The 22,176-nt window shown below is 39.8% G+C and overlaps 2 protein-coding genes across 3 annotated transcripts; one reads left to right on the plus strand and one right to left on the minus strand.

The window, feature by feature from the left end:
- Positions 1-958: 958 nt before the first annotated feature.
- Positions 959-14,178, plus strand: ap4e1 (adaptor related protein complex 4 subunit epsilon 1). 2 transcript variants are annotated; one of them, XM_036576477.1, is made up of 21 exons: positions 959-1,306; positions 1,600-1,671; positions 2,029-2,152; positions 2,255-2,328; positions 2,421-2,542; positions 2,655-2,814; positions 3,014-3,180; positions 3,614-3,687; positions 3,776-3,898; positions 4,046-4,155; positions 4,360-4,499; positions 4,678-4,790; positions 4,871-4,989; positions 6,134-6,436; positions 6,556-6,667; positions 7,829-7,967; positions 8,405-8,657; positions 9,123-9,758; positions 10,831-11,021; positions 11,315-11,475; positions 11,838-14,178. In XM_036576477.1, the coding sequence occupies exons 1-21, from the start codon at positions 1,166-1,168 to the stop codon at positions 11,996-11,998; spliced, it is 3,495 nt and encodes a 1,164-aa protein (XP_036432370.1). In that variant the 5' UTR covers positions 959-1,165; the 3' UTR covers positions 11,999-14,178. The 2 variants fall into 2 exon arrangements, with proteins under 2 accessions (XP_036432370.1, XP_036432371.1); XM_036576478.1 differs by lacking the exon at positions 1,600-1,671.
- LOC118811907 (brain aromatase) lies at positions 14,137-21,606 on the minus strand. The gene is made up of 10 exons (XM_036576481.1): positions 21,020-21,606; positions 20,164-20,361; positions 19,573-19,723; positions 19,065-19,219; positions 18,733-18,909; positions 17,266-17,380; positions 17,062-17,173; positions 16,588-16,750; positions 15,212-15,453; positions 14,137-14,415 (listed from the first exon to the last, which is right to left on the minus strand). The coding sequence occupies exons 2-10, from the start codon at positions 20,294-20,296 to the stop codon at positions 14,143-14,145; spliced, it is 1,521 nt and encodes a 506-aa protein (XP_036432374.1). The 5' UTR covers positions 20,297-20,361; positions 21,020-21,606; the 3' UTR covers positions 14,137-14,142.
- Between the last annotated feature and the right edge of the window lie 570 nt (positions 21,607-22,176).

Below are 22,176 nucleotides of genomic sequence, written 5' to 3' on the forward strand. Positions count from 1 at the left end.
CTGTGCAGGCACCATTAATGCTGAGTGATATATATTGATATATATTTGTAGCAACATATACTGCCATCCGAGCGACATCTCTTTCAGGGAAGGCCTTGCTTATTTCAGCAAGACAATGTCAAACCACATGCACAACAGCATGGCTCTATAGTAAAAAAGTCTGTCCAGACCTGTCACTCATTGAAAACATTTGCAGCATTATGAAATGACAATTATGACAAAGGAGACCCCCGAACGGTTGAGCAGCTGAAATCTTATATCAAACAAGAATGGGAAAACATTTCACTTTCAGAACTACAGCAGCTGGGCTCCTTAGTTTCCAAATGCCTACAGAGTTTTGTTCAAAGAATAGGTGATGCAACACAGTGGTAAACATGCCCCCGCCCCAAACATGTTGAAACGTGTTTCTGACATCAAATTCAAAGTGGGCATGTATGTTTCCAAAAAAATAATAATAATAATAAAAATTTCTCAGTTTCCTTATTTAATATGTTGTGTTTGTACTATTTTCAATGAAATACAGGGTTTAAAAGTTCGCGCGTCATTGCATTCTGTTTTTATTTACAATTTTTGCAGCGTCCCAACCTTATCGGAAACAGGGTTATACACACTTAACTAAAAACATATATGAAAAGCATTTACAGTGCTTTAGTTATTTGTATGTCACTGAGTAAAAGCTTAACAATTCAAATGGTAACATGTATTACTGCTTAAGTAACTATCATGTAATGATTAACCATCATTACCAAGCTATTAAGTAATGATTAAGGCAGTTATCTGCTATTCATAAACTGCTACCGGAATGTTTGTTATTATTGTTGTTGTTGTTATTTTTGTTGTTCCTCTTATTAGAAAGGGGCCAGTAAGTGTTGATTTCGACCCCACAAGCCTCCGAGCTCTAGCTACACGCTGTAATGTCGGAGAGGCCCCGTAGGTGGCGATGCGGAGCGAACTGCGTTTAACTCCACACAGATGAAGTGGAAGAAGAAGCAGGAGTGACTATGGCTGACTGCTGCAGTTACTCAGCTGTAAACACTGTAAACATTGCTCCATTCTAGTTTAGCTTTAGTCAGTTCAGGTGCCTCTCTGGACTGTTGTGCTGTAGTGTCTGAGAGAAGAGGACAGGGCTGCTGCTCTCCGTGTGTGTGTGTCTCTCTGAGCTGCCATGAGTGATGTTGTAGAGAAAACTCTCACCGCTCTGCCCGCTCTGCTGGCGCTGGACTCCCAGCCGGGAGTCGGAAAACTCTCCTCCACCTCCAGACTGAGACACTTAATCAGAAGTATCACTGAACTCACCTCCAAACATGTGAGTGTTTATCCACACGGGGCTACACTGCCGCTTTCGCGCTCTTGTCTTGTTAGCTGTCAGCCTGCTTACTGCTTCTTGGTAAGATGACGCTGGCTTCTTGTTCGGCTTTTCCCGGTCCACCTTAAATGGTCCCGCAGGTAACTGCCGCACCGCTTAAGGTGGAACTGGAAAATTCGAACATCAACCTGGCGAATAGGAAACCATGTTTGCATCTTAGTGTTTACTTCTTAGTCCTGTAGCTGTCTAGGTTAACTCAGCAGGAAATTTGGTTCTGTATTCCACCTTTTTAGGAAGAGGAGAAACTCATTAAAAAAGAGCTCGCTGCTATCAAAGATCAGGTGTCATCACCTAATACCACGATGGTGAGTCTGTTTTAGTCACGTCTCAGTGTCCATGTTATTAAAGGAATGGTTATTTGAAAAAGCACATTTACACAGCTTCCCCTTTACATTAAATGCAGTTAATCAGACATATTTGGTGTCCAGAGTTTTCTTATCATAGACTTATATTGTATTAGCATCATGTCTTCCTTGAAAAATTTGTCTTTGCGAGTCGACAATGTTTGGAGTAAGGGGAAATGTGTTTATCTGGCTTTCAGTAAACCATTGCTTTAAGTCTCTTTAGCTGGCCACACCGTAGCATTTCTAGCAGCTGTAGACCAGCGCTTCTGTGTGTTCTTCACTGACACCAGCCCGCCACTCTATTGACTGTATCTTCAGAGGCAGATGAGGGAGCTCATGGTAAGAGCTATGTACTGCGAGATGCTTGGATATGAAGCTGATTTTGTCTACATTCATGCCATCAAACTGGCTCAACAAGGCACAGTATTGGAAAAGAGAGTGGGTATGTTCACACCCTTGATATCAGCAAGGATGTTATCAACATGCATCATTATAATCTATAACTGATTTTCTGCCTTATGTTCTACTTTCCATACAATTTTAGGTTACCTTGCTGTGTCCCTGTTTCTTAACGAGAATCATGAACTGCTTTTGCTGCTGGTTAATACAGTATTAAAGGTATGTTTGTTAATGTCAATTTAAGAGATTTCCATTCAATGACCACCACACACGATTCAAGCCTCTTAAAGCAAAATATGTACTATTTACAGGATCTTCAAAGCACCAACCTCATTGAGGTTTGCATGGCTCTGACAGTTGTTAGTCAGATATTTCCCAAAGACATGATACCAGCTATTCTGCCACTGGTTGAGGAGAAGCTGTCACATCCAAAGTAAGTGTGATCCACATCCAAAAATAAGCATTCAGTCCAGTAATTATGTGATCCAATAATCACCTGCCTATTTTTACTTGATTTTTTCAAAAAGCTGTACCACTCTTTTTAGGGAAATTATAAGGCGGAAAGCAGTGCTTGCTTTGTACAAGTTCTATCTGATCGCACCAAATCAAGTTCAGCATATTCATGGCAAATTCCGGAAAGCCTTGTGTGACAAAGACCCTGGAGTCATGATATCATCCCTACACATCTACCTACAGATGATAAAGGTTACTCATTCCAGAATTTTCCTTCTCCATGCAGTCTTTTTAAAAATGTGAATCATAACTGCATGCCTGTGTGAGTCGGATGAGCTTGAAGCCTTCACCTCAACCATCTTTTTCAGCTCTTCCTTAATCACCACTGTATATGGGGGACCCACCCCGTCCTCTTGATCCAGAAAGACTGACATCTCTGTTTTGTTATCAGGAGAACCCTGCCAGCTACAAGGATCTGACTGGCAGCTTTGTGACCATCCTGAGACAGGTGGTTGGGGGAAAGTTGCCATTAGACTTTAACTACCACAGTGTCCCAGCTCCATGGCTGCAAATTCAGCTGCTCCGTATCCTGTCACTGCTCGGGAGAGAAGACCAGAGGTACATGTGCTGGAGTTGCCAAGCAAATTCCAGTCCAGAAATGTTTACCTATTGGCAGTCGTCATGTACACTGACCAGTAGTTCATAGTAGTAGTTCATAATACAGATAGTGATCAGTAGTGCATAGTGCAGGTATGCTGGTCCACAGTGCAGATTCACTGACCAGTAGTCCATGGTCCAGATAAGATGATTAATAGTCCATAGTTTAGATAAGCTGATAAATGATCTATAGTTCAGATACACAGGTCTACAGTACAGATACACTGACCAATACTCTGTATTAGTACAGATGCGCTGACCAGTAGTCCATAGTCCAGATTTGCTGATCTGACTTAAAATGACTATTATTTTTGTCATCAATTAGATTCATATTCATTAGTTGCAGTTTTCCAAGCTGAGCTTGATACTTAATGGTGCTCTTCTCACTTTGTAGCACGAGCGAGCTGATGTACGATGTCTTAGATGAATCCCTGCGAAGAGCAGAAATGAACCACAATATTACTTATGGTGGGTCACCTTGTACTGTAAAGGTATATAAATATAATTATGATTCTGCTGTCATGTATCTGGCTTTGATGGTTCTCATCATTTTCAGCTATTCTGTACGAGTGTGTCAAGGCTATCTATACAATACACCCCAAAGCTGAGCTGCTGGAAAAAGCAGCTCGATGCATTGGAAATTTTGTGCTGTCTCCGAAGATCAATCTTAAATACCTGGGTAAAGAACCTACCTCTCCCTTCTCATGAAATCAACCTATGTTCTCGTAAACTGTTGCAGCCACAGTGAAGACTTGTGAGCTGTCTGTTTTCTGCTGTAAATAAGATGAAGCTTCTCTCTTTCTTGCTCACAATTTGAATGGTGCAGGTTTAAAAGCTCTGACATATGTGGTTCAGCATGATGCCAACCTCGCTCTGCAGCACCAGATGACTATTATAGAATGTTTGGACCACTCAGATCTCATCATAAAGAGAGAGGTGAGGAAGGAAGATCTGCTTGACTTCTGACTTTGCCATTTTAAATCTTTAAATTTTATAAACTGGCTCAGGTGTTTAGAGTTCTGGTAAATTTATAATACTGTGTTATTTAATTCAGGTAAAATTCATAACTGAACAATTGTAACTTAATTATTAACCAGTAATGAACCCCTCTCCTCTCTCTGTCTCTGCTGTTGCTCTCAGACCCTAGAGCTGCTTTTCAGGATCACAAATGCTCAGAATGTCACTGTAATTGTTGAGAAAATGTTAGGGTTCCTGCGACTCTGTAACGATGACTACACCATCATTGATCTTGTTGGGAAAGTGGCTGAGCTGGCTGAAAAATATCCTTTTACTGTTGCCAGACATTCCATTACATCTGAAAAATGTAATAAATGTGTTTAGATATAGTTAAGCATCATTTATGATTGTCTTTGTATAGAACCATAAAACAAATAAACCGTAGGTCACAAATGACTTGTATAAATTGTACATTGTTAAATTCCTATAAAAACCTTGTACGTATGCCCCAGACAACGAGTGGTTCATTCAGACAATGAATGTGGTTTTCTCTCTCGGTGGCAACCTCATGCAGCCGGACATTCCCAGCAACTTCCTCAAACTGTTCGCAGAGGGTAGGACGTGACCATAGTATGAGCCTTTAATTTTAGAGTGTTCTGATAAATTATCTGATTTGTATGGCTGTGTGTGTCAGGCTCAGAGAGTGAGGAGGAAGACGGGCAGCTGAAGCTTTATGCAGTGGACTCATATCTGGCTGTGTTAAAGGGTGACTGCTCTCATCTGCCCCAGTGCTTCCTACAGGTCATCAGCTGGGTGGGTACACACATACCACTTCCCTTTATTGTTTTATGTTGCTCTCTTTATTAGCTGCACTAATATAGGACTAGTGGCTAGAGGGCTTCAGACCTGCAGGTTTGAAACATGCACCATTCCTCTCTTCACTACATAAAACTCCTTTTCCATTATGCACTTTCATAATACATAGATGTACATTTTAGATATACATTTGGATGTACTCAGTTTAGAAATACATAAAGTCAACGTGAATTAGAGATCATAACACATTTTTCTTCCCTAATGTGATTTATTTTCGACTGAAATGTGGGGGTCTCTGAGCTAGCTCAGTATTCAGGCTGAGGTGGGCAAGAGGGGAAAAAGTCATTTTGATGGAGGATTGGGGGCCAGCAAGGATTGTGTCTTTTAAATTATGTGTTATGATAAATTATGTCATATCATGTTTAAAATGACCAGGAACAGAAACTAACATGTTCTTTATTTTTTCTTTGAGGTTTTTGTATCATTTGTGTGCTTTTATATGCCAAAACCAGTGGTAATCCATTTTTACATGACCGTTTTCCAAGCTCTATTCATCCCTCACAGACTTAAACAGGCTCTTTTTTGTTTCTGTGCCTTTAAGACTGATAAATGTAAATCAGAACCTCTGTTCTGATGGGCTTTCCTGTATTGTGCCTCATATAAGAGCAGTACAGGCTGAAACACTCCTTATAACTTCAAAGAGAGTGGGCATATTTAGACTGCAGTAGGCTCAATAGGAGGATGTGTACATAAAAAAAAAAAACTGAAATTGAAAACTAACTGTTTTTCCATACACGGACTATGTAGACTGGGAGGTGAATTACTTTTGTTAAGTTTGAGTTTGCATACTACATCAAAACTTGTTAATTTAAAAAAAGTGAGGATATATTGGTTTTCTATGAAATGGGCTAGACTTTAAATATTGTATAATAGGCAGAGCTTTGTACAAAAGGCTTTGTATAGGACCAGTAACTGTAGTGTAATTTATGTGTATCCATGTGGATTTTTTGTATTAAGAAGTGGAATGGTCAGATTGCCTGTCTTTTTACTTTTTATAATACATTAAATCACTTATTATACAATTTAAACATTGCATTTGATGTAAGCACAGGTAAACATAGTATTCTCTGTCTTTCCTCAGGTGCTGGGAGAGTACTCCTGCTTGAAGGAGGATGTGGACCAGCAGGAGGTCATCAGGCTGCTGAAGAAGCTGCTGGAACAGAGAGGAGTGAGCTCAGAGACCAGGAGCTGGGCGCTGTCTGCTCTTACCAAGCTATGTAAAGGCCCAGGGTGTGCAGAGCTGGCACTGGAGCTGGCTGAGAGCCTGTCCTCCTCCTTGGACACGGTGCTCCGGCAGCAAGCCCACGAGCTGCGCCTCCTCAGCCAGGACTCACAGCTCCACACTAGAGTACTGCCACGTCCTGCTCTCTTGGACAGCCTGGAGGTGAAGAATCGAATTTATTCATCAGAGATGGAAACAGTTACAAAAAATTTAAGTCACTTTAAGCAGGATTACTAAAAGATTCGGTACAGATCACTCGTAATTGTGTGTGTTTGATGCAGGTGGACTCCTCCCTCTCCTTCCTGGATGGTTTTGTATCTGATGCTCTAGCTACAGGAGCTGCTCCGTATAAACCACCACACCAGAGACAGGAAGAGCTGAGTCAGCAGAGAGGTACTACCATGTGATGTACCATAGTTTTCCATGTCCCGATATGTCCTGATAAAGCCTTAATGGGAGCTTTAAATTTGTCCACTCATACTGTATTCTGCTACATGGATAGGGTTGATAAAATAATAAGTGTGTTTAATAATTGATACCAGACATCTTTGGAACTGTGTTAATTACAGTGTTGTTTGTCAGACCTCATTTATAGCTCATACATATTTCATGTGGTGCTTCTTTTATTTCATCCTCCTGCACTATATAGATAATATCTGGGTAGTACCTACTGCACTTTGCAAATTGCCTAATACAGTGGACATTTTGACATTAAGAGTGAGTTATTCTTATAAAGTGCTGTTTATAAGGTGCTCATAAGTTGCCCTGTCTGCAAGGTGATAATTCAATGTATCTTCTAAAACCAGGGTTATTAATGGGGAGTTTGTACCCCTTTAATACAGTAACAGCCTCTATTCTCTTAGGAATACTTTAGACTAGATGTTGGACCATTGCTGTTAGGATTTGATTGCATTACAATCCTGGATGTGAAGTATTGAAATCAGCCACAAGAGTAATAGTGAGGTCAGGTACTGATGTTGGATGATTAGTTCCAGAGAACACAGTTCCACTGCTTCACAAGCCAATGCTGGGGGGCTTTATGTCCTTGGCCTTGGGCATGGTGACCGTAGGCTCATGCCATTCTTTTAGCAATGCTTTCTTATGGAGGTTACACAAGCTGTGTGTGTACAATTAAATGCTTGTGTCAGTAATGGGTGCAGCTTATAATAGCTGAATTCAGGGGTCTTTGGATACTGTAGACATACAGTGTAATACTTGCTACTGCTTTAGTCCAGGGGTGTGGAACTGAGGGCCAGAGTCCAGGTTCCAGTACAGTTTGGTGATTTCCCTTCTCTAGCACAAAACCTGGTAAGGAACTGATGAGTGAAATGCCTGAGCAGGAAAATCGCCAAACTGTGCTGGAATCGGACCATCCAGGATTGGAGCTTTTGTCTCATTTCTATCCAGTAGACAAATGGCACAGCCTTAGGCTGTCGTAGTGATGTAATACTTTAGAAATCTGTAAATATGTTCTATGACTTCAAATGTTATACCTGCCAGCTGAACATGTGATAACGCTGTATTTCATGCCTCTTCCTGTGTGTCTTTCATTAGCACTGAGTTTGGAGCCGTATGGACTGTCTCTGCCGGTCACTATGTCATCCTGCACTCTTACAGACCGACAGTCTCCCACTTTCCTCTCCATGAGCTCTGACCTCTCCGGCAACAGCACTGAACCGTCCCACAGAACAGGGTGGGTGTATACCAGCAGAGGCATAGAGACACACACACACATATATATTTATATATAAAATTCACACTCAGAATATGAAGTATGACATTGTACAGATATGCTGCAAAGGCAAATAATAAGAATTATATCAAACTTAATTTTTGGAAAGATGTTCAGTCCCTTAGTACTACTTTTCTCTGACATTCTGCTTTTGCTTCTGAGTTTTGACACATCTCTGACCCTTAGTCCCACGCCCACCCCATGAAACTCCATACATATACTCAGCATTTACAGTCTCATCATTATGCAGTAACAAGACATTTAAAATGTTGTCCAGCACATAATACTTCTAATTGTATGTATATTTGTATAGTCCTGTTTCTACACTATTTCTATAGTACTATAGTACTTTTACCAGATGTTTGTGTGGTCCTGATTGAGGTGGTGTGTGTTTGCAGTGCTAACACACTCATGTTGGAGGGTGTGAAGAGAGTGTGGGGGAAGGAAGGGTACATACCTCAGATAGAGCCTTCATTAACACCAACTGCAGTGGAGGAGCCCAGCGATGTAGTTCAATCCCCCCACCAGCAAGGGGCAGCAGAAACCTCCCACGCAGAGCCTGAGCCAGAGCCACCACAGCTGGACCAGGAGAAGCAGCAGCTGGCTTCATCACTGTTTGTTGGACTGGGCTCTCAGAACTCTACGTCTTTAGTAAGTTTATTGTGCAAAACATACAGGTGACAAGTTGTTGGCCGTTTTCTGTGTGTCTTTACGGCTTGCCGCTTTTAAATGAAACTGAATTGGAAAACTATAAGGTAATCTAAAAAACTCTTATTGAAAAGTCTGTCCTTTCAGTAGGACATCATTCCAAGGACAAAAAACCAAGGTACAGTGTTTAGCCAGCAACAAGTTATATTTAAATTATTATGATTCTTATTACCATTGGAATGATGTGTGAAGTGTATAGTAGTAAAGTAAGCCTGTTTAAGCTCAAAAATGGGGACAATATAACCTTTTTTGTCATATTTTTATGCTTTAAGCTGAAACAAATTAGTCAAAATTTTAGGCATTTTCAGCTTAAATGCCTCTCATTAATAAACATTTCAGATTGTAAAGGCTTAGCTCAACGTTTTGAAGGGATTAACTGCTTTCGTTTTTCTGCTCTCTCTCTGTCAGTTGGGGAAAACCGAGGCTGCAGCACCACGATTCAGAAGGAAGGCCCGCCAGCATGAGTCAGCATCAACATCAGGCACGAGCGAGAGTTCCTCTAACTCCTCCCATTCCTCTCGCAGCACGACAGATAGCTTTTTGTATGGTGGCCTGTTAGAAGAGGAGCCAGCAACACCCATACAAAGCTCCTACCACACCCTAAAGCCCACCATAGCAAATGGCAACCATGATGCCAGGCAACACAGCCAGATGGTCAGTGGCACAAGTGAAAATGAGGATGGTGCCACTGTCATTGCAAAAGAGGACAAACAAGCAAACTCGTCTCAAATCTTAGGAAGCGATATGGTTATAGTGAGACCCAGCAAACTAGCAGAAGAAGCCATAGTATCACCGAGAAACTGTAGCAAATCACTTCCGTCCACCTTCCCCCACAGTTCTGACACTATGGTTCTGCAGTTGCCCTCTGAGCTGCAAGAACTGCCTCACTCAGATGTTGTCAGCTTGACCTCTGACCCCCACCTGTCTGTCTCTTGCTGCCGTGTCTTCAGAGAAGATGCTCTGTTACTTGTTCTCCTCCTCTCCAACCCCACAGAGACGGCACTCCGAGATGTAGCAGTCGAGCTCAGCTGTGAGGAGCTGGAGGTATGATATAATCGTCGTATTTGAGGTAGATAGTCTTTGGTTATTTTACAGATGTCCTTTTAACTTGTGGCTTCCTCTAGTAAGTCTAACCAAACTTGTTCTTATTTTCTAGTTGTTCCACTGTCATTATAGGTTCAATTTCTTTCTTTCTTTCTTTATTTATTTATTCATTTATTTATTCATTTATTTAAATTAAATGTAATTTATTATATATTTATTATTTATTAACGTATAACAGCCTTGTAGCCTCACAGAAAACTACTGAAAATACAATAATTTCAAGAACATTAAGATATTAATGTAGTTAATGTAAGATATTAAAGTTTTTATTTCAAAGGGCCAAAATCTTTCAATATTAGTAACTATTTTTTTTCACTTTTTTTAAATAGAAGATGTAGTGTGTAAACATTTTTAAGGATTGAAAACCTGCCGTTCACACCTCAGGCCATTCTATCCACATATATGGAAACAAGCCGCAAAAACAGTTTTTAATAGTTTTTAGTTTGTGATGTTCTTGAGATGTCATGAAAATTGGTACATTTTAATATATCCGTCTGTTCAGCCTGCAGCAGTTTAGCCCCACCTTTTCACACTGACGTTATGAGTGTTTCTGCCAGGACTGTTTTCTGAATGAGACACAATAAAGGACATCCAGTCAGAGAAGAGCTTATTTACATACGTCAGTCTTAAAGTCACAGTAGCAAAAACAGTGGTTAATTTTAATGGATAAGGTGAGGTTGGAAAATGGTCATGTGAGTAATGACTTCTGACTGTTTTTAGTATATAAACTCACATAAACATCATAAGTGGATCTGAGGAGAAAGAAGAAGAAAAAGACAAAATGTAAGATTTGGGCCTCTTTACAGGTGGTGCGGTTGTTTTACTTAGGACTTGTGTAGTTATTGTGGAAAATGTTAATTGCCATCTAATCCCCTCCTGTTATTTCATTAGCAGTGTATCAAAAGTCTTTTTATTACTCTTCTGCTTTCAGTAGTAAACGACAGCTTCACCTAATCTTTAGAAACTCTACCTTAATGAACTTTTAACTCTTAAACCTTTTTCCCCCCCTAAGACGGCAAGTCTAAGAGGAAATGTCATGGAGTGTTTAGAAGGCCGGAATTCATCAGTGTGTCGCTACACTCTGCTGATGGAGAGACCGCACACTCAGGTGGCCTTCACTGGATCAGTCTCGTACCAAACACAACCTGGACACACCCACATCCTGCCCTTTTCTGGCAAGCTCTCCACTGCTGACTTTATCAGGTATTGACTACAGTAACCAGAGTGCTGACTTTTCAGTAATATTATCTGAACAGCAGATCATATGTAGTATGTGACTGATCCTACTGCATTTAATTTGGTGCGATATTGATTGTGTTGTTTGTTATTTTATCACCTGGCTTTACACTGTTCAAATCAGATCTGTGTTTCCTGTGTTTCATTTATGCTGTCCAAGTGTTTGGAGTGCAAGTGCAAAATGTCGGATGGAGATCAGTGGAGTGAAGACGACAGGAATTCTTGTTTTAATGTGTTTGATGTGTGTACCTTACATGTAGGCCCCTGGTGCTAAACACAGAGGAGTATGGGAAGCTGTGGTTGTCTATCTCTAATGATGTGAAGCAGAACCTAAAACTCCTGACAGATGGTGGAGATCCTCTCAGAGCCACCCTCAATGCTCTGAAAGACAGCCTCAAGCTGCATATAGTTGACATCATTGGTAAGAACAGTTACACTCCAGTCTAGTGTAATTAGGATTTTGGATTTTATTTAATTTTCTCAATTTTCTTGCAAGAATTAAATTAATAAAATGCAATGTTGCCTAAATGTTCTGTGCTTCTGGAGTACAATAAGTACATCAGTATTTATCAGTCAGTCAGATCTAAACATCTGTCCAATAATGATATTTTTGTTTATACGTTTATCTGCTGATGCCAATATGATTCTGATTCATTGTCCCTGTTTATATTATTTAGTTTTAGTAGTAGTAGTAGTAGTAGTAGTAGTAGTTGTCGTCGTCGTCGTCATTGTTGTATCCTTGCATATTGAGGAGTGTGCTAAAGTGTTCTGTTCTTCTCTCAGGGTCAGAGGGTATTGTGGCCTGTCGTCTGCTCCGTGGTGGCCCCTGCCTGATGCACTGCCGTGTGCATGGTGCCTCACTGGCTGTATGGCTGCGTTCTCCTCTGCCTTCTCTCCCTGACTGCCTCCTCTACCACTGCCAGAGAGCTTTGCAGGAGCACTGAGCTTCTGGTGGATCGTCCGTCTGCTGCAATGTCTTACAGTATCTTCCTTCTGCCAAGGATATGAACTCAAAGTGATTGTGCTGAAGTGAAGTGAGAACCCTGTCTGTGTTGGTGATGCAGGCTGTGGAATCTTCCTTGAAATAATGTCCAACTGTAAAGCAATACATGTACCCTCTCTAATGCACTGCTTTATTATCTCAATCATTTTTTTCTAGTTTAACTCAATTGCAGGGCTACAGTGTTCATACATTACAGATGTTTTTCAGAATATATATTTATTGATTTTAATTGTTTGTTTTTTCCTTTCCTCCCCTTCAGTTCATCCCTTTTTCAATTACTTTCATTGTGTTTTTTGACTGTCATGGAAATGACAAACTGAGTTTACCAGTGTTTATTTTTATACTGTTTTATTTTCAGCAGTATGTGTTGAAAGGCTGCCTCTTCTTTTAAAGCTGCCGAGAAGAGATATTTAATGGAACCGTAAAAGCAAAGACAAACCTTAAAATAGATGTTACTGCTGTATAAGCGCCATAAAACAAAACAGTAGATTTCTTACTGTGGAACAGTACAATGGGGCTATTATGAAATACATCAGTATAGTGAGAATGTAAACCTGTTTACTATATTATGAAAAGTTATGATAATCCATCATGGAGTTCAGTGTACATAGTATTGTGTGATCATTTCATGGAGCATTCAGCATTTTCCTGTTCTGTCATTCATGTCTTATTTTAGATCGTGGGCCATTCATCCAGTTCTTATGTTTCCAGGCAGCCCAGAGTTTGTATTTTATCTGAAATAATATTGTGTGTGTGATGCACTATATGGCCAAAAGTATGTAGACACCTGACTATTACACCTGTATGAGCTTGTTTGACATCTCATTCCAAAACCATGAGCATTAACATGAGGTCAGGGCTCTGTGCAGACCACTGGAGTTCCTCCACTTCAAACTCAAAACTGCTTTTATGCACCTCACTTTGTCCAGAGGGACACAGTAATGCTGGAGCAGGAAGGGGCCTTCTGCACACAACTGCCACAAAGTTGGAAGCATATAACTGTCTAAAATATCTTTGAATGTTGTAGCTTTACATGTCACTGGATCTAAAGGGTCTAGCCAAACCCCGAAAACAGCCCATTATCCCTCCTCCACCAAACTTTGCAATTGGCACCATGCATTCTTGTAGAGAGATTCATCACTCCATTAAACACACTTTTACTGCTCCAGGGTCCTGTTTCAGTGGTGCTACAGAGCATAGGACCGCTTTATGGTTGAGCTGATGATGCTCCTAGACGCTTCGTTTTCACAATAATAGTACTTACAGTTGACCAGGGCAGATGTAGCAGGCCAGAATTTTCACAAACTGACTTGTGGCAAATGTGGCATCCTATGAGAGTGCCATGATTAAAGTCACTGAAATCTTCAGTACAATCCATTATACTGCCAGTGTTTGGCTAAGGAGATTGAATGACTGTGTGCTATATTTTATATGCTTGTGTGCAGTGGGTGTGGCTGAAACCCCTGAACTCAATAATTAGTAGGGGTGTCCACACAGTTTTGGCCATATAGTGTATAACTGGATGGAAGTGTGAGGGGGGAAAAGCATGTTAAACAAAATGCATTTATCAGACCTGAAAATTTTGGCAAAGCTTGGTAATATGATGGTTTTTGGTCACAAAGCTTTTACCTACTTTCAATATTCAAAACAAATATGCATATTTTAATCCCATTTTCATCTCTTGTGTTTCTACTCAAAGGTGAAAATGAGCCTAACTTCAAGCTCTCTTCTGTCTTACTAAATGTCATTATTTTCTAGCCACTGTTTTCCACATCAAAGACTATTTTTCTTTTCAAAATGTGATTTATATGCTTTTTCCCCTGCCATTTTCTCCAGGTAGCACACATTTGGATAAAATCAACTCACTTGATCTGTGAATGACCATAAACGTGCAACTTTCCATTCCAAAACGGGATTTTCAGTGACAAAAGTGGGATTTATGGATGTCAACACTAAAGAATACATTAAATTATCAGGGATCTTAATCATTACTCCCTCCTACTCTAGTCAAAATCTTTTAAGACCCATGTGACACTGAAGGCTTCCTATTTTTCTGAGTCAAAGGCTAACAGTGGAAATTGCTGCTTATTGCTCCTGTACTGGGTGTGCAGTGTCATGTTGGCTGAGTACAGTGCGGGATATGAATCTCATGGTCAGGCTTTGTGGGTTCTCCTCCACGGGCTGCTGTGAGAGGTTGTTGGTCTGTGGGATGGTGCTGACCGTACAGCCTGGTTGAGGGCACACCGTGTACCGTGACAGCAGCGTCACCAGGATGGCCTTCATCATCACCATGGCGATGTGCTTCCCCACACATGCACGTGGGCCACAGCCAAATGGCTGGAAGTAACGACTGGGCACCTGTGAGGAGCAGAGATGCTTCTGTAGTTCTGTTTGTAATGGGATTAGTACATGGAAATGTACACACATCTTGGTTATGCAGGTTTGCTATTTGCTGAAGCAAAGGGAAAAGGATCAGAGGGATATATTATTTGTGCTCGTCCATTTTTTCCTCACAGGTTAATTAAAACAATGTTATTCTAAAGCAAAACAATCTGATCTTATTGCTGCCAGGAGTTTTTTTTATTTATTTTTTATGTTTTCACTGATTTGATGGGAGGAATAGTATTTTTAACAGCTACATGCTTTCCTAGATAAAGAAAGCCAATTTTTCAGTCATCATAGTTCATATCTCCTGTATTGTCCTTCATCCTAAAAATAGTCTAGGCTCTCTGTAACTTAGATGTCAATGGGTGAATGGAAATGCTTAACTGCATTAGACTGAATAGGAGGGGATGCGCGAATGTGTTGGTTTTTGTGGCATCACAAAAACATTTAATTCAAAGTAGGCTGTTTTTACAACATAGTTTCCATATGTGGACAGAGAAGTGGTTGATACCTTTTTGCAACTTTACATACTCTCAAAATCTCATATTTAACACGTGAGGAAGATGTTTTTATTCCTGAGAAGGGCCCTTCAGAGACACCAAGTTAGCATTCACTGTCTTTGAAAGCATGTAGTGAGTTGATGTTTTTTTAATATTGCAAGATGATAATAATCAAATGAAATCAGTGATAATTTTTTTTTTTGTGTAATTGTCCTTGCTTTGCAATTTTCCATATTTTGTTGTTAAGCGTTATGTCGTGTCTTACTCACATTGACATCAAAGTTCTCCAGGTTGAATTCATTGGGTTTGGGGAAGAACTCTTTTTTGTGCATGCGTCCAATGTTCAGAATGATGTTTGTCCCTTTTGCCACCTTGTAGCCCTCGATGCAGTCGTCCTCCAGCGATCGCCTCATGATGAAATCCACCACAGGATGGAAGCGCAGAGACTCCTTTATAAAACTCTCCATCACCGTTAACTTGTGCAGGTCAGCTGTGTCCACCTCCCGCACACCTGAAAGCACAGGTAGGCCTGCTTTATTAGTTTTGTACTGAAAAGTGGGCAGTGAGCTGGATCAGTTCCTGGAGCTGTAAGAGTGCTTGACGTTGTGTTTTACATATTATTAAGTGAAGGCGTTAAGTGTGGCATGCAGGAAGATTTGGGCCCTTTTAGATAGCTGAAAGATAAATGATTGACACAGTTACAGCAGCAACACCCTTCCATACTATAGAAATATCTGTATCATCACTATTAGATTTTCTGCAAGATACAAATCTTAATCTACTTTTGGACAGTTACTGGTTATAGTTTACTACAGGATACCAAGATGTATTATAGATGTAACGCAGTACTTCAGGAATATTATACAGTGATAAGATTAGATTATAGAGCACATTATTATTGCCTAGCACTACAAAAATCATATATTCTCTTATACTGTTACTGTAAATCTTTTGTAAGGTCAGAACCGTACAATATTGTGGCTGTCTGAACAAAACTTTGCATCCCAAAAAAGTAACTTAACAGGAGATTCACTTAAGTTAATGAAAAGTCATTTTTAAGCATTTCTGTTGGTCTGATTGTCTTTATCTTCAGTGTAAATGGCACAGTGTTTGGATCGTGTCAAACAAATCAGAGCAAAAAGGTTTTGTTACGATAGTGACAATATGATGTAATTTTAGATTGCTATTAATGCAGTTTTAAAAAGTGTGCAAATCAATAAAATACAGTTGTATGCAAAATTTTCGACCTGGTCAAATGACATTTTATTTATTTTCCAAGTGAAAATAATTTAACACATCCTTAAGCACTTAAGCATTTTAAATGCAAATTTTAGTGCAAACTGTTTAATATACAGGAAAAAATTAAGAAAAAATACAACGTGCCGTAACTTTTGCACAAACCACATTTTATGTTTTTTTTTCCAGTATGTTAAATTCAGCAAATAAACAGTAATTGTGCATTAAAATGTGCAAAAGTGTGTTCACTGTAGAGGATGTATAACTTATTTTTACTAAGAAAATCCACAAAACATGTATTTTGACCAGGGGTGCCCAAATTTCTGCATGTGACTGTATTGTACGCTGTTCGTTTACTCTAAGATGGTAGGCCTTATGTGTAAGGCCAATCATACGGTGAGAGGGTTACCTAACACAGACTGCATCTCCTGCACTACATGCTGCTCCACTGCAGGGTTCTGCTTCAGCAGCACCAGCATAAAGAACAGACTGATGGACAGAGTGTCTGGGGCCGCAATCACCATCTCCAGCACGCACTGCCTCACGTCATCCAGTGACAGCTCTCCATGGTCCTGAGAATGCATCATACACATGCATCATATCAGTGCTGTCGTAACAAAACCTTGTACAGTAACTTTATAGGAGAAGCAGAAAACTTCATCTTCAGTGTACATTAATGTAACAAAATGTTTTTCCAACTCATTTTGGATCATTTGTGTTGGTCCATTTACCCCAGCATACTCAAACAATGTAGAGTACAGCTGGTGTTTTTAAGAGAATAAGATAAAAAGCAAATGAGTTAAGAGGTGCTGATGTAACAGGGACAATATTCTGTGCTCTTTTTCACTGTGCTACATGTCAGGTGTTTCCAGCATGAACAAACCTGAGCAAATATCAGCTCTGTTGCAAAGTCAGTCTCATCCAGCTTTTCCATTGCGTTGATCATTTTGCGTTTTTGCTCCACAAGACTTCCCATCTCCTCCTGGAGCTCTTTCCTGCAAGAGGACAGGTTCTTGGGTTAAAATCTTTGGCTAAGGAGATGTCCGTGCCAGGTTTTTTATTATTTAAGGTTTTGTGGAGTACTAACGCAGATTGTTGATGTTTTCTGCAAATCCAGTCCAGCCTGAAGAAAATGTCTGGCTGGATCAGAACTGTTTGCCAGGTGTCAAAGTATTTGTGAATCTTCAGTAGCAGCTCTTTCTCTGCCCAAAAAGAGGAATTAAACAGTGGAGTCTGTTGTGGCTGGATTGAATACAGTTATGTGTATAGGCTGGAGGTACACAGAGCTGATTGGTGTGCAGTTTATGCGAAAGTTTGGGAACCGCTATCAAATGACATGTTTTGTTGAAGTTAACACATCCTCTACAAAGACCACACTTCTGCTCATTTAAATACACAATTACCGTTTATTATAATCATAATCTTCTTTTATATCATAATAAGAAAAAATTATTATTATATCATAATAAGAAAAAATAACACATAAAATGTGGCCTGTGTATTAGGGCTTTACCCTTTTTTTTCACTTAATGATGACTCTGTCTTGGCTGTTTCTTCCACACCACAGATTTTCCCTACCAAGTGCACAGCTGCTTAAAAACATTCTACAACTTTGGTTTAATCCTACTTTTCCTTTACTTAATACTTAGGAAATTTCACAACTGGACTTGTTGCACAGGTGGCATCCTGTTCTAGCGACCCATTCTTTCACAAATGTTTGTAGAAGCAGTCTGCAGGCCTAGGTGCTTGGTTTTATACACCTGTGGCCATGGAAGAGATTGGAACACCTGAATTCAATGATTTGGATGGGTGAGTGAATACTTTTGGCAATATAGTGTAGATTTCTAGTACTTCATGCACAATACATTAGAGATCGTGCACCAGGCTTCAGGGAGCTACAAGCAGAACTACTGATGTTTGGTTTAATATTATTTATGTTGTCAGAGAACTAATATAACTGTTTCTTTTTGTCGTTGTCATTATTGACGTTGATTGCAATATTATTACAGTCATTATCACTCTGATGATGCATGTTGTCCCAGCTATTATTCATATTATAATTATGACTATTCATCATATTTTCTTTCTTGCATAATAATACAACACTACCATTAATTGTTTGTGCTTTCTCATCTCAGGGTCAATTTCATCTTAATATATAACAAAAAGTGTTGTTCTCAAAACAAGTCACCTGTTTAATGTTTTTCCAACATATTAAACTCAGCAAATAGGTAGGAATTGTGCACTGTACTTTGCAGAAAATGCCATATTTAAGTGTGATCTATGTAGGCGACTTCTTTTTACTTAGAAAATCAACAAAATTTCATTTAACCTGGGGTGTTTGAACTTTTACATGTGACTGTAGATCATTTCTGATATTCTTAGCTTGACACAGGAGTCCAGTCTTGTTGCCAAATATGTACATTTTCAGTAGCAGCACAGTGTCTGTTGAAATGCTTTGCAATTTTCACCCCATTTGAAAACAAAGTTAAGTAAGTGTTTATTAAAAATATGGTGTGGCTGCATGTCTTACTGTTCAAAGTGTTACACTGACCGTTGAGAGGGATTCTGAGGAAGAGTCTGTTGGAGATGTCCACCACGATACAGCGCAGCAAATTCAGAACATCCACATGGCCGGAGGAGTCAGTGAGATCACACAGGACGTCAAGGTGCTTATTGGTTGCACTGACACACACACCCACCGTCCTCTGGAGACCAGGGCCAGTCAGGGCTTTACCACATATACATGCACACAAATACATGTGTGAGAGACACTATTTGGGATCAATACTGAGACTAATTTGTAATCAGAATTCAGTGTTTCAAGCTGCTGGGGTCTTCAAAGATGTACCTAAACATTATCTGAAAGCAAGGAAAAGGACTCACCCTTGGCAAAATATGTGCGGACCTTTTTCCAACGCAGGATGTTGCTGTTGAAGATAATGCCTTGCTCGTCCATGCCTATACATCTCAGTCCGCTCTTACTGGCAAATCTAGCAATGTAGTTACTGCTCTTCAGAACATAGTACACAGCAGAGGCTCTGAAACACAGTCCCACAGTGTTTTTGGGATGTTTTGTGTAAAAGCTGATGTTTGACTGGTTTATGTTCAGTGCAGTAGGGTCCGTCATTGCACACACGCATTTTGTAGGCTTCCTATTTTCCATGTTGTGTAACTTTGTGTTTGAATTTTTCTCTAAAATATTTAATGAAAATTCAAAATTTGCAAAAATATAACAAGCTAGATTTATTAAAAATGATATTAAGGCTTTTTGATTGTGTCAGTGCAATGATAGGCCCAAAAGGGGTGACAGATAAATAAATATGTTACTGAAACTATATTGATACAAATAAGATAATAAACAAAAATATATTAGGCATATTAGGCAGCTCACTTGCTCAGAATGAGTGTCTCCTCTCCCTGGATCCAAACCCGAGTCATGTCACCATATCTTTCATTATAGTAATTGCAGGCTGTGCCGATACCAGTCCACAGAAACCTACAATAGGTCAGAATGGGGCCGAGACCCAACAACCAAGAGGGACCTGGGAGAAACAGTGAAAATGATAAGGTACAACAAGAGTGTTTGACTGTTTGAGATCTGTTTGGAACAGGTGCAGTGCTCAATCTTGGCCTGGACTGACTTCACAGAAATGGAAGAGATTTAGTGTAGCCTCAGCTAAATGGATATTGTAAGTCATTTCTGTATTTCCTGCTTAAAGGTGCTGTGTGTCAGATGTAGTGGTATCTAGCAGTGAGGTTGCAGATGTGGTTTGTTCATTCTGGGCTCCTATAGAAACATGGCGGTGAAGCATGGCGGCCACAGTTGGAAGAGGACACACAAAGATTTGTAGTTACAGGTGATTTATACACTAATGAAAACATGGTTTTGTATACTGTATTCCATTTCTGTTAATAGACCCTCCCCCTAAATCTTACACACTGTGCCTTTATCTATAGAATCTATGGAAATATTAGAACTCACCTGGTACAGCAGATTTGTCTCTTCTTTTGTAGGCTAATAAAATCAGCAGCAGAAACAGCATTAATGATACTATGATCCCCAGTCCTGCCCCCTCCAGTTCTGCTTTGACTTTGGCCTGATTCGGTAGCTCCATCCTAATCTTCCCTGCATATAAGCCTTAGTCACTCCTCTTAAAGGGTCAGTCAGAGAGGGACTCCTCTGAAAAAACACCAAGTGAATGAAAGTTTGCTTTTGTGATCAGTGGTTTTCAGTGTGAGTTGAAATCATGAATTTCTCCCTTAATCTCATTTTTTTATACCAAAGCCCTCTTCTGTGACATGGAATGATTTGGTCCTTGAAAAAAGGGAGGAACTGAAGGGGTTTGGCAGCCTGCCATCCAGTTTATGAAGTTCTTCAAATCAAAGGCTTCATATGGTTGCAACAGCTAAAACGATCCAGAAGAATCTCAAATGTCTTTCATTTTATCCAGATGTGAAATGTTTAATAAAAAGGCAGATGCCTTTATAAATACAATAAAGCTTTAATCTCATCCACCTGAGCCAGGCCTCTAGAGCATTAGCCTGCATTAAAAAAAGAGTAGTGTCAACCTGCATTAAAAACATGTACAGGCTTGCCTTCATGAATAGTTAGTCAGTTCAAGACAGAATGTGACTGTCCCAAAAAAGATTTTCACAGTGCACTATTGTGTTCAGTAAATTCAGTTTTAATCAGTCAGTTTAATCAGTTAATCAGTCAGTTCTAATCAACTATAGTCAATTCTAGTAAACTGAGAGCATTTTATAGAAAGCAAACCTGTGGTTTGAATGAAAGAGTTAGGCTAAAGTAAATAGACTCACTTCATTGCAGATGTTATTACCTGCAAACAGAAGACTCCACTGCAGAATCTGATGTCTTCTCAAGCTGCTGGTCCTTTCCTTGACTGAACGAGTTAGTCTGGCTGATGTGTGCAAGCTCTCCTCATTTAAAGTTGATCAGTTTTACATCACATCTCTTCAAGTTTGGAAGAAGGCCTTTTAAATTTGCCTGTTGCTTGGATACAGCTCGTACTTTGGTTGAGAAAAGCTATTGAAAGGCCGGCGCATTCTGCCTAACTTGTCCGGTGCAGAACAATAGAGCAGTGTGGAACTTGTGAAGTAGAGGCAATGCACATGAAGCAAAGGGGGTGGGGGGGTGATGGTGATGGGGAGTGTTAGCCCTGTCACGCATGGCAGCGCACTTTTCCCTTTCTTTTTGGGGTTGAATTCATCTTTGAATAATAATTAAATTTGTCTCTGTTCCAAAGCTTCTCTGAATCCTTCATCTGAAGAGGCTTTTGAAGAGACAGGTCAGGCTGACCCAGCACCACAATGCATGAATGAAGCTTTTACCTCTTAAGAGACTGCAAAGGAAGGGAACCAATTACTATACTGATGCTTTTAAGGCATTTTAGGTTATTTATTGTCTTTTTCCCCCCTGCGTTTCATTTTAGAGCATCCATATCACAATGTAAGTGATTTATTTCTTACATCACAATGTCCACTGTCTGCTTTGAGACTATAATATGCATAAACTTGTATTTGGCTGATATGACAGTTGTTGTTTTTATGTTTTTTATGCCTGCTTCAGAAAATTTCTTTGTGGCTATTGCAATACACTTACAATGGCCTGTGTTTACACAGTGTTAGAGAAGTATAGCAACAACACACATTGCTGCCAACACATCTTCGGTTCAGTTAGGACGAGCCATTTATTGCATCTCCTTCAAAAATATGTTCTTCAGTGTCATGCAGGTAAGTATATTAGGATAAATTAAAAAAACATCATTTGTTAACTCTCACCCTGTTTTTTCCTCCATATGTACAACACACAGTAGTTTTCAAATGCAGAATGCAGAGGTTTAGTTTGAAATCCCAAGCAAAGAGCTGAATATTTACAACTTATATACAAGTTAATATAGCAATACCATGTTCAGGATGGCCTCAGATTACGTTGTTGTGGCCTATGGAAGATTTTTTTCCCACTTGCTGGTGATTG

The sequence above is a fragment of the Colossoma macropomum genome, unplaced genomic scaffold (assembly GCF_904425465.1).
Source record: "Colossoma macropomum unplaced genomic scaffold, Colossoma_macropomum, whole genome shotgun sequence".
Lineage (NCBI taxonomy): Eukaryota > Metazoa > Chordata > Actinopteri > Characiformes > Serrasalmidae > Colossoma > Colossoma macropomum.